The 13,101-nt window shown below is 39.9% G+C and overlaps 3 protein-coding genes across 4 annotated transcripts in view; 2 read left to right on the forward strand and 1 right to left on the reverse strand.

Annotated features, from left to right (window-relative positions):
* The window catches only part of LOC113674172 (uncharacterized), a 2,261-nt gene extending 1,408 nt beyond the window's left edge, over positions 1-853 (forward strand). Inside the window, exon 1 of the mRNA XM_027190645.2 lies at positions 1-853. This exon is cut by the window's left edge and continues 1,408 nt beyond it. The gene's annotated coding sequence lies outside the window, so the exon portion shown is untranslated.
* A 3,436-nt stretch (positions 854-4,289) lies between these two features.
* On the forward strand, positions 4,290-9,661 carry LOC113674171 (uncharacterized). Of its 2 annotated transcripts, XM_027190643.2 has the most exons (5): positions 4,290-4,427; positions 5,687-5,721; positions 6,301-6,696; positions 7,914-8,141; positions 9,138-9,661. In XM_027190643.2, exons 1-5 carry the CDS (start codon positions 4,361-4,363, stop codon positions 9,354-9,356), a joined length of 945 nt encoding a protein of 314 aa, XP_027046444.2. In that variant the 5' UTR covers positions 4,290-4,360; the 3' UTR covers positions 9,357-9,661. The 2 variants fall into 2 exon arrangements, with proteins under 2 accessions (XP_027046444.2, XP_089070541.1); XM_089214415.1 differs by lacking the exon at positions 5,687-5,721 and having other exon boundaries at positions 4,309-4,427.
* Positions 9,662-11,157: 1,496 nt separating this feature from the next.
* Positions 11,158-11,818, reverse strand: LOC149041116 (uncharacterized). Its single transcript, XM_089214689.1, has one exon. It carries the CDS (start codon positions 11,587-11,589, stop codon positions 11,158-11,160), a length of 432 nt encoding a protein of 143 aa, XP_089070815.1. The 5' UTR covers positions 11,590-11,818.
* Positions 11,819-13,101: the final 1,283 nt, after the last annotated feature.

Raw genomic sequence — 13,101 nt, forward strand, 5'->3', positions numbered from 1 at the left:
GGAAGTGTTCGTTCTCTTGACCTTCCCTTCCTAGCGGCCTCAGACATGTAAAACACAGAGCGCTGCCTCTCTGCTAGAAAGTTACACTGAATATACAAGGGCAAAAGGGGGGCACAGTCCCTCGCTGTTTTGCTGACGTTTCGAGCGTTAGCTCTTCCTCAACCGCCCTGTCGAAGTACCAACGCTCGAAACGCCAGCTTTACAAAAGCAGCTCTTTACAGTGGTAATTTGCATAATCAACTTTGTGGATAAAACCAAATCATCTAGTTATACCCCCCACCAACGCAGCGCCACAGTTTCTTTAGATCCTAATTGTCTTGATAATCTTGCAAGCGTATCGCGTGACACTTTATTTCTAATATTGTAATTAAGCTAAGGTTTGATGGTAGTTGGGTTACTTAAGATTTAGGTGTATAATTGAACGTAGCACGGTAATGGCAGACTTGTAGTAAGAATGCTCGTGATGCAGAAAATCATTTATAATCTGAAATAATTAGATAAGGAATTGCCTTGGGAAATTGTGCGGATGCGTTTCGGTTGGAACATCCTGTGATGTTGCGTGATGTGTTATTCGTGCTGCAAATAGTGCGTGCGTGAGGGTGTAAATTACAGAAGTGTCGAACGGCGTGTAATGGGAAACAACCGTTAAATCAAGTTGACAGGAAATAGCTTTGGAATTTTAGTAAATCAGGAATAAGTAATGTCAATCTTGGTTTTACGTGGTTTAGGCGTATATTTCCGTTGTAACAGCAGATAAATAGAATCACTATCTTGTAACACAAGATTTGAGAATGATTGAATGTAGAAAGTTCGGATATTGTATGAATTGTAAATAAACGCAAGAAATCGGAAAGATACAGTCCTATTGATTGTCGAACCAGCGCTCCGCCGAGATTTTCCTTAACGCAGTGGAACACTAATTCCCTTTCCAGGTGATTCCTCGTCAAAACTTGTCACACAAGCTGCATATCATAAACACCGAAAACCGCATGTACCAAGTGCATTTGCATGGTTATGAAAAGAAAATAGTCTTCTTTCCCCCTGTTTTCCAAAATTTTTTCAAATGCATGTTTAACCCTTTACATCAGTATGCATATTCCCGTAATACAGGCGCCAATTGCGACGAAATTTTTCACTTTGACGACCAAATCCTGAAAATTAGTCGCCAAATCGGCGACTAGAATGTTTCATCATAACCTTACCTAGGGATATAATGAATTAAAAATATTTGCAAAGATAAATCCGCGGCAAACTTCCTCGTTAAGTTTGTTTCCAAAACGCACCACTCAGCACATGCATCTCGATCGATAACAAGCGACTAAATACAGGAATGGCTCCGACCTGTGATTGGATGATAAAAATAGTAAAAGTTCATAAGTTATATCTTAACTCCTTGCACGTGAGTATTGTTAACCGCGTGTACCGAAGCGGAACAATGAAATATCCATGCGAAAACACCGACGTGTCAAACAAGAAATGGCCACTTACATAACGAAGATAAGGCAGAGTCTATCTTCTTCAGCTAGGTCGTTCAGAGATATTCCGGCGATGAAAAAGTCATCCGCTGCCAATTTCCGCTGACAAAACTAATTTAGTCTGTCTAGGCGGACGACCAGAGACTGGAGCCATTCCTGTATTTCACCGCTGACAGGAATGACTCCAACTCATGCATATATTAATTTTTTGGTTCTGGCTAAATAATTTATATACAGATAAAAAGTGAAAGAGCTATTTATTAGGTTCTTCTTATGTTGAAGTCTACAGTGCTTGCAAATGAAGCCCTCTTTTATTTCTACAGGGCCATGTAGTTTCTAAGTTTTAAAATAATGCAGCAACTGCATACCATGTTTGAAAGATCACGCAAGGTTGCGTGACGCTGCCACCGATGTTTTTAATTTACAGTATGCTCTACTGGAGGAGTATGGCTTGCCCGCAATCGAGGGAATTTTTTTCGTGGAAACGGATTTTCTAGGTAATTGTTCAAATGAAGGACAAACCCATTCATCGGGTTCTTGATCTATTTTTGCACAACACCCAAAGGAAGAAAGTCGCGGATTAATTTTGCTTGGTAGTTTCTAACAACTCCACTAGCCACTAGACCTAAAAAAGGAAAAAAACAAAAAAACAAAAAAAAAATTGTCTTGCCAGTTAAACCAGTGGCAGTAGCCCTTGCACTGAATCATATCGAAGTACCTTGACTGTTTGTAGTGATAGCACAACCAATCTTCGAACAGTTTTTGGCTATAACAAGAAAGAGTAAAATGATTTTATAAAATATGTTCCAAAATTAATGAAGGCTGTTCATCACATGACATAGTATTGGAACGAGTATATCTCATTAGTTATCGTATCACACTACTGTTTTAGACAAGGTATTTATACCACTTAAATTTAAGAAAGAATGAGTGGACCATAAACTACATTTTCAGTACGAGCCATCCTAACCTAATTTGCCAACTGCTTTCCAGGCATCATCTGTAAAAAACCTCTTCAATTTTTCAAATTTGAAAATTTTCAGCTAAAACCGCGGCTCCCAAAAAATATTTCTCATCTTGCCTAATAAATTTTCAAAAGAAATTTTCAAATTTTCACAACTTTGCCTATTCCTGCTCGTAGGTCCAGGTAAGCCCTTATGGTCACTGGTCATAGCTGCTAACAATGGTTTATAACTATACGCGTTTAGTGTTACCTCGTAAAACTCCCCGAAGAAGTTACGAGAGTTAGACGAAACGCGTCGGAGAATAAAGAAGTTTTACAACTACTGTTCGTACAGCACTGCTCACCATTTTAGTTTCAAATTTAAAAAAATTTTTTTTTTTAAATTACTAAAAAGTTATTGAAAAAAATTAATAGACGTTTGAGTCGGAGCTATTCCTGTCAGCGGTGAAATACAGGAATGGCTCCAGTCTCTGGTCGTCCGCCTGAACTGACCAAATGAGTTTTGTCAGCGGAGCTTGTTAGCCGATGACTTTTTCATCGCTGGAATATCGCTGAACGACCTCGCTGAATAGGAAAGGCTGCCTTCCCTTCGCTACGTAAGTAATCATTTCTTTTTTTACAGATCGGTGTTTTCACTCGCATTGATATTTCATTGTTCCGCTTTGAGACACGCGGTTAACAATACTCACGGGCAAAGAGTTAAGATATAACTTATTAACTTTTACTATTTTTATCATCCAATTACAGGTCGGAGCCATTCCTGTATTTAGTCGCTTGTCGATCGATAACTAGACGCCATCGTGGATTAAGGTGAGCTTGAACGTTGTATATTATCCATTCTGGTGTCCACTTTGTAGCACGTTAAAGATCTTTTCCCTAACTTAATTTCTAGAACGATGACAGCGTAAAAAAAAAAAAAAAGGTTTTGTTTGTCTTTGAAAATGGCGCCCAACTTTTTTTGAATTGGCTACCACTTTGAAGAATTTAGGAGCCTAGTGGCTATCAGAAAAAAAAAATTAAATTCACGCCCTATATTCTCCACACTATTCTTTATACATTTCCAAGCTGTTGACAAGGAGAATTTGTTTGCCAATCAAAAGGTTCCTTCCCTGGTGACCATTTCCTCTACCTTAATGTGTGATTCAGGATACATATTGTACAGAGAAATTAGATGCTGGTCACTCTTAGGGTTTACAGGGTTAAAGTTCATTATTTAAGTCTTTTCACCCCGTAAATAGCGAACGTTTATATTCATTGTTTCATTAGCGCCCTTTTTGTGTCCTTTTATTGCCACCTTATTTATAGCTAATTCGCAAAATTTATCGATGTGCATATAGCAGAGATATGCCTGTTTTCCCGTTTTTTGCGCTAAACGCAAGGTAAAATTTCCGCGCAGCCCCATACTATTGTAAAACAAATTTGTTTTCCCAATGGCAATGTATTGTTTTTTGTTATTGTTTTCTCTATCTAAGAACTGAATGCATAATGTAGTATGAGGCTATGCGGAAATTTTACCCTTTGCAGTATCAGTTTTGGTCTTTTCTGTGGCCGTAACAATGTAAGCGTTTTACAGTCCTCTCTCCGTCTTGTTATTTGTTATTTCTTTATATCGTCCATTGCGTGACTTTTCTAATTGTTGGTTATTTGAGTTTCAGTACGTCATTTACGCTGTTGAGGAATTGAAATGCATTGTATTTATTTCTACACGACGTGGAATTGTTTATTCCCGGGCTTCGCGTAGTGCAGTTTCACAAATATTTTTTTTTTGTCCATTTAAAGATTTTTTCTCAATCCTAAGAAACTTCGAACTGTTGAGATTTGATTGGCAAACTCCTGGGACCAATAACCATATGTAAATACTGCAGGCGCATCATCGGACATTCCTTAAATTCATTTGCGTGTACTTGCCCTGGGAAACACGATGAAGACATCGATTATTGCCTCGTTCAGTTTGTTATTATTCTGTGCAGTTTTAAGAACCAGTCAAGGTAAATGATCTTTTGTGCTACTTTGCTTGCTTGAAAGAAGTTGCTGTAGTTTTACCGCGTTTGTTTTGATTCGAGCGTGAATTACTTCTGACATGAATACACAAATTATGTAATATTACACTTGGTTACCTTGCGTGAGCTACAAACGTTAATCGAACTTCACGTTTTCATTGGTTCTTCTCTGTTTAAGGGAGAAGTATTTTCCCGATTTGTTATTCGTGTATTAAACGAACTTTTCTCTTTTTCTAACGAATTTTTCCGACCAAATTTTCGCACAGAATTTGTTCGCATCCGTTTTGGTACGATGGTCACGCGTGCACGTGTTTGGTTTTTTACTGACAGTTGAGCACTCTTTATTTTTTTGTTTCTTACATGTCAAGCGCTAATCAAATAGCTATCCGTCGCATTCATTTTGGCCGGAGCTCCTTATAGTTTGTGAGTTAGCTAGCTTGCCAATGAATCGTTACTAAACAAATTACTCCTTGCTCTCTAACAGTTGATTATCTCTTGCATCACTCTCACCGGAAACAGAGGGCTTTTTGAATATATGCACCTCGTCAACGCTACCGGTTTGGTATTCGAGATCCCACCGTTTGTGCGAAATTTCGTGTGTTTATTTCAGAAGGTGGACCCACCCGGTGATCACGATCTCAATTTCGATGAGTTGTCGACCGGGCGGAAATTTTTGTGGACTCTTTACGGGGTAATCAGAATTGTAACTACGCCCCACGTGGAATTCGAGCCGACATTTTTCATATGCACAGTTTCAGGGACGAAGTATGTCAAGGGGTCAAAGTAAGTCCTGCTAACAGAGCCTGCAAGAAACCTGGCTCGTATGATCAGGCTAACTTGATGGCGTGACACATGACCCTTGTCAACTGCTTTGCAGCGGAAAATAATTCTACCCAGGCCGAGAGCTCACTAAGTGACGATTCGCCCCGTTTGGCATGTAGTCAAAGTGAATGATTTTCGATTATGTCTCGCTCCTGTGGACTGAATTTTGTCTTCGAAACAAGTCTCAGGCACTCACACTCGCATGGATATAATCTGTAATCGCAGCGTCCAAAGAGTTGCGTTTTAGAAGCAGTTTAAAAAAAGACCTACCTCAGCGACTCGGCACCCGATGTGTATTTGACGCTGCTTTTAAAACAAAAAAGTTGAACATATCTGTTAAAAATACAAAATAAAGGACAAGATCAAGAATCAATTTCTCTTGAACTAAAAACATAATGAAATGCAATATATTTTTTATATTGCAGCCCATTTACGAGAACGGAGGGAAGCTGCTCCTGCGGTAAGCTGATTCAGCGAAACTCGCGGAAGGCTTCCATTCCTTATAATAATTCAGTGGTTAATAATTCTTAAAGAGCTGTTTAACCTTTTTTTTTTTTGAAGATTTAAAACTTCCTGCATCACTCGTTGCGAACGCTTCCTCCTCTCTTTCGTTATCCCGCCCCGCCCCCCCCTCCCACCCCACCAATGGGATTCCGTGGTCGCTTTCGTTAGATACTCACGGACTAAATGTTTACCAATGGTTTAAACTTTATTATTGCTATCTTTTATCATGAAAAGCTGAGGCTCTCATTTCTTGCTTCGTGGTTTCTTTGAGGGAAAGTGGGTAAAGCTGAATAAGTATTTTCGCTTTGTTTAAAAACTGATGCGTGACAAATTCACTTGAGCATAAGGAGTGCGTGGCCTTTGTGAAACGCGCGTTAAGCTTCAAGCGTGGAGCGTGTGGATTGCTGTGTCGAGAGTAAAATACAAGATGAATAAATTCCTCCTCATCAAAGCACTTTTTATTTATTTATTTATTTATTTATTTTTACCTATAGTCAATCTTGGCGCTTTCCTTAGATTGGCCCATTTCTTGCAGATCACAGTGACCCTAAAGCTCGACTGGAATGTCACCGCACTTGGTAAACCGATTCCACCAAGTTATACAACAATGGTCCCCAACGGGACTGTTGTAATGGACATCATGAACAAAGCAGCAGGCGAAGATAAAGAGGGCCCCTTCAACCTTTACGAGAGCACTTACTATGCCGGGCTGGGGTATCTGATCACCACCATAAATGGAATGGGACACAGTCAGAACACCAATTCGTACTGGTCTAAATATGATGAAGAAAATGTGTCTATTCCATGTGGAGGGGACTCTTATGTGCCTCATAACGGGTCCACGATTCTATTCCGGTTTACAGCAGACCCTTACCCGAATAATAATAAAAGTGCGAATGGATATTGTGTTTCTCACTCCACCCCTAGTCAGGTTTGTTCGCTGTACTTTAGCCAAGGTTGTTTCTTTTGAACACGAGTCTAGAAAGTCAATTGAGTGCGTGTAAAGCAAAACTTGCTAGTGAACTTTCCTGAAAAAAGAGAAGAAGAATACAAGCCTGCTTTAGCTTGCCAGCAGGTTTTCAATGTTCATTAGCGCCTGGGCACGAGTGTTTCTTCGCTCGCGGGAAGGAATGAGAACTTGACCGTCGCGGGCCTGCACGAGGTATGCAAGGGGTCTGGCACTAATTAGTGCCAGTTCCACGATAATCCTCGCGCCAATTCGTCTCAAAACTTCCTGCGAGCGGAGAAACGGACGCAATGCAGCGCTAAAAATGAGCGCCCGCTCTTGGGCTGGATAACTCGTTTGGTTTGCTTTTTCTTTGCTGATAAACAGTCCAAACCATCGATTTGATTGTTTCGCAACACTTTCGCATTAAGAAAGTAGAGGCCTTGACCTTATGTAGCAGACTCAGGTTTACCCGCTCACGTCCATTCTTGTCCCAAGAGTCCTCTTTCCTCGTTTCTTTAGGTCACGTGCTCGAAGAAATTCGTGACGGTAAGTAAGACCGAGTGGCTCTGGGGACGAGAATGGCTCTTGTCCCGTTATTTTAAAGGAGGCTCGTACATATTCATATAGTGTTGAAAGCATAGAGGTTCTCCCTTGGAAAGTGCGCTCGAACAATTTTTTATTCTCTCGTTTCGATGCTTCAAAAAACCCCTCGTTCGTTTTTTGATGCATCGCAACGCAACTAGTGAATGTAAATTATTCCAGCACTTACCATTATATGATGTTTTTACGTTATACAAACTGAGATTGTTTCTTACTAACCGAAACCAATCAAAGATTGGAAGCGAACGACTATGAAAGCACATCTTTCTTCCAATCAGAGACACCAACGATGGTACTTCACAGTGTAAATCTCAGTAGGTGTGAAATAATCTCAGTTCTTCTACGGTCAGATCAAAGTGTGAACTAGTTCCTATAACGAACGTCCCTGTTCGCTGACTAGGCATGCATACGACACAAATATGAAGTAGGAAGATGGTCTTCCTTTCTAGTTGGTAAAATTTGCTACGACTGATGAGGGACACGCTCATGGAAAGGTTTTTTTTATTACCTTACGGGATTTTCTGGACAAAATGGTTACTATTTTCAGCAGCAACAGCAATAGATTTACGCTAACAAACATTTTGTTTCTTGCTAATCAGGAGCCTCCCTCTGCGATCACAGTTACCATTGGAATGGAATGGAATACGGATGTTGTTAAAAAGTCAATCCCTGCTCCGTACACCACCAAAGTCGCCAGTAACACCAATCTTAAAGAAATCATCAACAAAGCTGCAGATAAAAATCCCAAGGGCCCTTTTAATAAGTATTCAACCACATACTATGGCGGACAGGGACATTTTATCACTGCCATGAACGGAACTAAAGAGGTATGTGATCAGTGGCCATTAACTCCTGTTTTACGTAACCTAGATTTACGGATTTCACTATTTTTCGCTTCAAGATGTTTTTTCATTTATGAAGCAAATTCGTAGCCCAAGTTGATCACTGCAAACGCTGCCTGAAATAAAAAGGGTCCTTTCAATAAATATACACCCACCTATTATGGAGGACAAGGGCATTTTATCACTTCCATGAACGGACTTAAATCCTTCTGCTTCCATGTTTGTAGCCTGCCCCAGGCCGCTGATTTGTGGAGACGAATGAGAAAGCCGGGAAAGTGATAGAAAGATTATGGGGGACTAAGGAGAGGCAGGCCTCCTTAAAATCTCTCCAGTCTTCCCTCGTCTGCTCATTCGTTTGCGTCCACTGAGCGAGGAAGCCCGGCTCAGGCTGCCATACTCGTAGCAGATTTTTCATAATTTTCCATCATAACCAGGAAATAGTTCTGTAAAATTTGTCACCAAGCACCCCCTCCTCCACGTCCAGAAGTTCAAGTTTCTGACGAGCCTTCTTCCCCCTTCCAAACCCCCCCCCCTTCCAAACCCCCCCCTCCCAAACTAAAACTCCAAAATTAAAAAAAAGAATTGAAAAAGCTGAGAAAAGAGAAAGATAAAAATGACTATGGTAGAATTTCAGTGCAAATGAAACAACTTATTTTTGAAAGGGCTATAGAATATTTCGTTACTTGACCAATGGAATGCTAGCTGCATACGGTTTAAAGTCTCGCGTCGTGGCCTTCATTGCGTTTTCAGTAGGCCTTCCTCCTTCCGCCCTCGATGAATCCCTTTTAAAGAAGCCGTGGAAGATAATAAGCTCTGGGTGGGGTGGGGAGGGGGCGTTGTTAAAACTTAACTTAACATCCCTTAAACCCCACTGGTCAATTTTTTTTCTAGGCTTATTCTGATTTTAGCCTGATTAGTTTTGACCCAGGCTGAAGTTTGTGCGACTGACTCTCTCTAACTCCCTCTTTTTGGATTGTTTAGGATTCCAAGACTGACTCGTATTGGATGATCTACGACAAGAAGGCTAAGAAACTCTTCAAACCCTTTGTAGATCAGTATAAACCACAGGACGGTTCAACTACAATCCTAAAGCTCATAACAGGCCAAGAACCGGATCCTAGCTGCGGTTGCAATTTTACAGGGATGGGTCTGGTAGTCCTGTGCCTCCTGACAAGTGTGGAGACCTTGTGGTTTTGTTAACGCAAAGTTAACCGGAACGCCTTTCTGGTCTAATCGCGGAATGGTCGTAACGAGTCTACTTCAGTTACTCGCTAAAGAAGTGCGAGAATGGATTTTTTATTTGACCCTGTCGTGTTAGTGGCAATATAGGATTAGTTTTAGCTTGTTCCAGGGGAAGGGTTAGGTTAGTGGTAGATGCTATTTGGTGGATAATTCTGAAGGAAATGCTTTTTCTTTGTTGCTAATATTTCTTTCATGGGCAAATAATTCGCTCGTTTTACTGGTAATGTAAACGAAAGGGGAATAAAGTGTTTTTCTCGCGTTTATTGTGAGGTGTTTATGTTTGACGGATGACGTTGTTTATATTTGTTTAATTTCAAAACAATTATTCGCCCGAATTTACAAAGACGAGTTTATTGCAAGATTCATCCAGCTGAATGCTCCCAAACAATATTTCAGAAAGATATATTTGATAGTCCTTTTGAAGCATGTGAGTCCTTAAAGAAAAGAAAAAAGGAAAAGCTCGTGTTTGCATAGAGAAATTTTCTATTGGACGTCGAAGGTAATCCGGAATTGCCCTGGTTTTGCATCACTTCGTTATGTGATTGGTCCGGAAAGCTCGGGTCACTTTCTCAACCAATCAGATTCAAAACTAAAACCAATCGCGGTTTCGAGTCATTCGCGTTTTCCCGCGCTTCTAGCAGAGCTTCCAATGGCTCCTGGTGATATTTTCCTCGTTGTAATTGGCTGTTTTGATTGCTTGGGTTTTAGTTTTGCGACAAGTAATTGAAAAGTGTTTTAACTGTGAACGCGGAACAGCCTAAGGTTCCATAACATGATGCCGTGGTATAGAAAATCGAGCTGCTTGCGCGATCAAATCTTTAATTGAGTAGTAAGTTCGGAAAAAATCGTAGAAAAATTTCTTGACTCGCTTTTAATTATATTGCAAAGAATTATCTTACTGTTTTCAAATTATCTTTGAAAAACATAGTAACCTGGCCGCACGACTAAAACGCGCAGTTCACTAACAGCCGGAGCGCAGGTTATCGCAAAAATATATATATTATTGTCTGAGTCAAGAATGACTTTCCGTCATGTTCCTTATTATTTAAATGAGATGGAGAAGACAGAAGTTAGACTTTATTAACAGCCTTAAATACACAAACTACTCTCTTTTTTCAGTCTAACCTTCCTCGCGTGCAAAACATCTCGAAATTGAATTTTTCCGAAGTTAGCAGAGATTGAAATAAGCTCATGACACACGAACATTTAATCTTTCAAGCTATTGAGTTTTACTAACTTTCCTTGATAGCTTTTTCTAAAAAGATTCACAAGATCACATTAGCAAGAAATCTTAGAAATACATTGCTTTTATAATACCTAAATTGAGATTTTTTTTTCTGAAAAAATTTCCTTTGAGCCCCCGAATTCTGCAAGATAACTGAGATGGGGTTTGGGACCAAATAAATATATAGAGATTACTTCATGGAAAATGCGCGCGTACGATTTTTATTCACGAGTTGTGTAGTATCAGAAAACGAACGAGTGAGCGCAGCGAACAGCGAGTGAGTTTTCTGATACGTATCAACGAGTGAATGAAAATCGTACAAAGTATTTTCCATGCTGTAATGTGTTTATTTCATAGGTGCTGAGATTTTTTCGTGTTGTCTTTGGTAGACAAATAGCACAAATGGGGCGATGAAAAGCGTAAAAGGTAGTTTAAAAATTTCTCAACAACAAGTTAATAAAAGTGCATAAATTTCATAACACTTAAGCTTACCTGTGTTCATCAGATATCAATCAAGTTCAATGTCTATTAATATTACAATATCTTTAACTCTTCGGTTGTCAAATCTACTGATGCTTTCGGTTTATTCCCTTTTCCTTGCTTCTTTAGCTGCTTTTGCTTGGATTGAAGAACTTTTCTGGTTTTCTCAAAGACCAAGTCGTTGATTATGCTGGCAGAATAGCCGTTTTTCTTCAAATGTCGTTCGAAGCTGGCCATTAAACTTCGAAGCGAAGTCGGCTCGTACTCGTTGCCATCTTTAGTGCGTACGGAGATAATAAATTCGCTAATGAATTCATTCAACTCAGCCGCTGGAATATCTTCAATTTTCCTGTCTTCGTCCTTCGTTTTCAAAAATCTTTCAAGCAATCTTACATCTCTTTCAGTTTTTTGAGCGGTGTTTTTGTTTTCTTGTTCTAAAATGAATTCTTCAACTGAGTAAACAGAAGCGAACCTTCCCTCGGCCATTTTTCAAAGCGCGCGGGTTTTGTGCAACGGCTCTCGCATGGCGTTCTCTTCAGTACGTTCATTCATCATTAGTGAAATTTCGTCGTTCGCGTTGCTGATTGGACGAACGATAATTTTTCACGGTGAAATTTTGTCGTTCGTACTCCTGATTGGCTACATTTAGAATCAGTACGAATTTTATTCACTACGATTTTTGTGGGTAGATCTCAGTACCTATGAAATAAAAAATATTCTCTTAGTCCACCCCCTTATCATTTCATGTTATTTGATCCGTAAACAGCGAAGATAGAGACATCTGTTATTGCCTCAACTGCCTCCTATGGAGGCGAAGCCATAATGTCGTCCTATTGAGTGAGTGGGTGAGTTATTGAGTGTAACTATAGAATATATAACATAGATCTCTTAGCCCAAAACGAGGTCTGCCGAGTTTTACCCGATATTACTCGCTCTTGGCTTTTGATTGTTTCGGAACTTCTTCGGTTCTTCGGTCGTTCAACGCTTAGTAACGATTTCCTCGAATTTCGTCGATGGTTACTTGGAATTAGCACGTGATCCCACTGTTTCCTGATACTACTTATCGTTTGTTTCGGAGTACTACAGAAAATGATGAATGTAAAGAACTGAACACCAGTTTATTAGTGTTCTTTGTTTTTTCCCTTTGGGATTTTTGTAGGTTAGTTCGTTGTGCGTGCGGAATGTATTTTAGCGTGTTAGTCGAGTACAGATTTAGTGTAATATATTCGTTCGTATCTAAAGGACGTGTAGGCCTTTTGGGGTTAGTTTTTCGCTTGCCATTTCTAAGCGGTCATTTTTCGCCCTAAGGCAGCCAGATTTCACGTTACAGTTCGTCGCCGCTCCGGCGCAGTTTTTTCCCAGCTCCTAACAACTGTAAGTGTCGCTTTGGTCCAACTTTCCACTTTTCACTTTCTAACGTTCTTTTCTTTGCTTGTATTTTAGTTTTAAGAGTCTGTCCACGAGAGCACCGGGTAGTCCTGCTACATGCCATCTCACCGATTTCAATGAAACTGCGCCAGTTTAAAGGATTTACCTCAAAACTCAAAAAGACAAACCGGTTTCTGTTTTGGTTTTTTCCGGGAGGAGATTGACCACCCCCCCCCCCGATTTTCTTGGTTTTCACCAAGGAAATCGTTTCAAAATAGGTAAAGTGTATGAAGCTCTCACTGCGATGGTATTTAACCAATTACTCTGAGGATTTGCACACATATTTTTCCATCCTTAGTTAATGTTCGCCACAAGTATCAGTCAATTTGATTAACGGCTTGTCAATCAACAGAGGCAAAAAAACGACTGTGTTTTTTGACTTTTCGATTCATCCAAATATTTGACAACTTTGAGGTAAAATATCTCCCCTTGCCAGAAAGCTACAACGCTAATCTTGATTCCCCCTTATAACCCATTATTTCATCTCTGAAAATCATCAAAAAAATCTTTGGGCGCTACCGTATTTTTGTCTTGAATGCCTTTTAAAATCTGCGACTGTGACAAGTTTCT

Source organism: Pocillopora damicornis, chromosome 8, assembly GCF_964200805.1.
Source record: "Pocillopora damicornis chromosome 8, jaPocDami1.2, whole genome shotgun sequence".
In the NCBI taxonomy this organism is placed as follows: domain Eukaryota; kingdom Metazoa; phylum Cnidaria; class Anthozoa; order Scleractinia; family Pocilloporidae; genus Pocillopora; species Pocillopora damicornis.

Excerpts from the sequence above, each read along its gene's own strand:
- LOC113674171 (XM_027190643.2), top strand. The coding sequence starts at position 4,361 with ATGAAGACATCGATTATTGCCTCGTTCAGTTTGTTATTATTCTGTGCA. Across the intron at positions 4,428-5,686 it reads AGTTTTAAGAACCAGTCAAG|CCCATTTACGAGAACGGAGG; the intron begins GTAAATGATCTT and ends TTTATATTGCAG. Across the intron at positions 6,697-7,913 it reads CTCACTCCACCCCTAGTCAG|GAGCCTCCCTCTGCGATCAC; the intron begins GTTTGTTCGCTG and ends CTTGCTAATCAG.
- LOC149041116 (XM_089214689.1), bottom strand. The coding sequence starts at position 11,589 with ATGGCCGAGGGAAGGTTCGCTTCTGTTTACTCAGTTGAAGAATTCATT.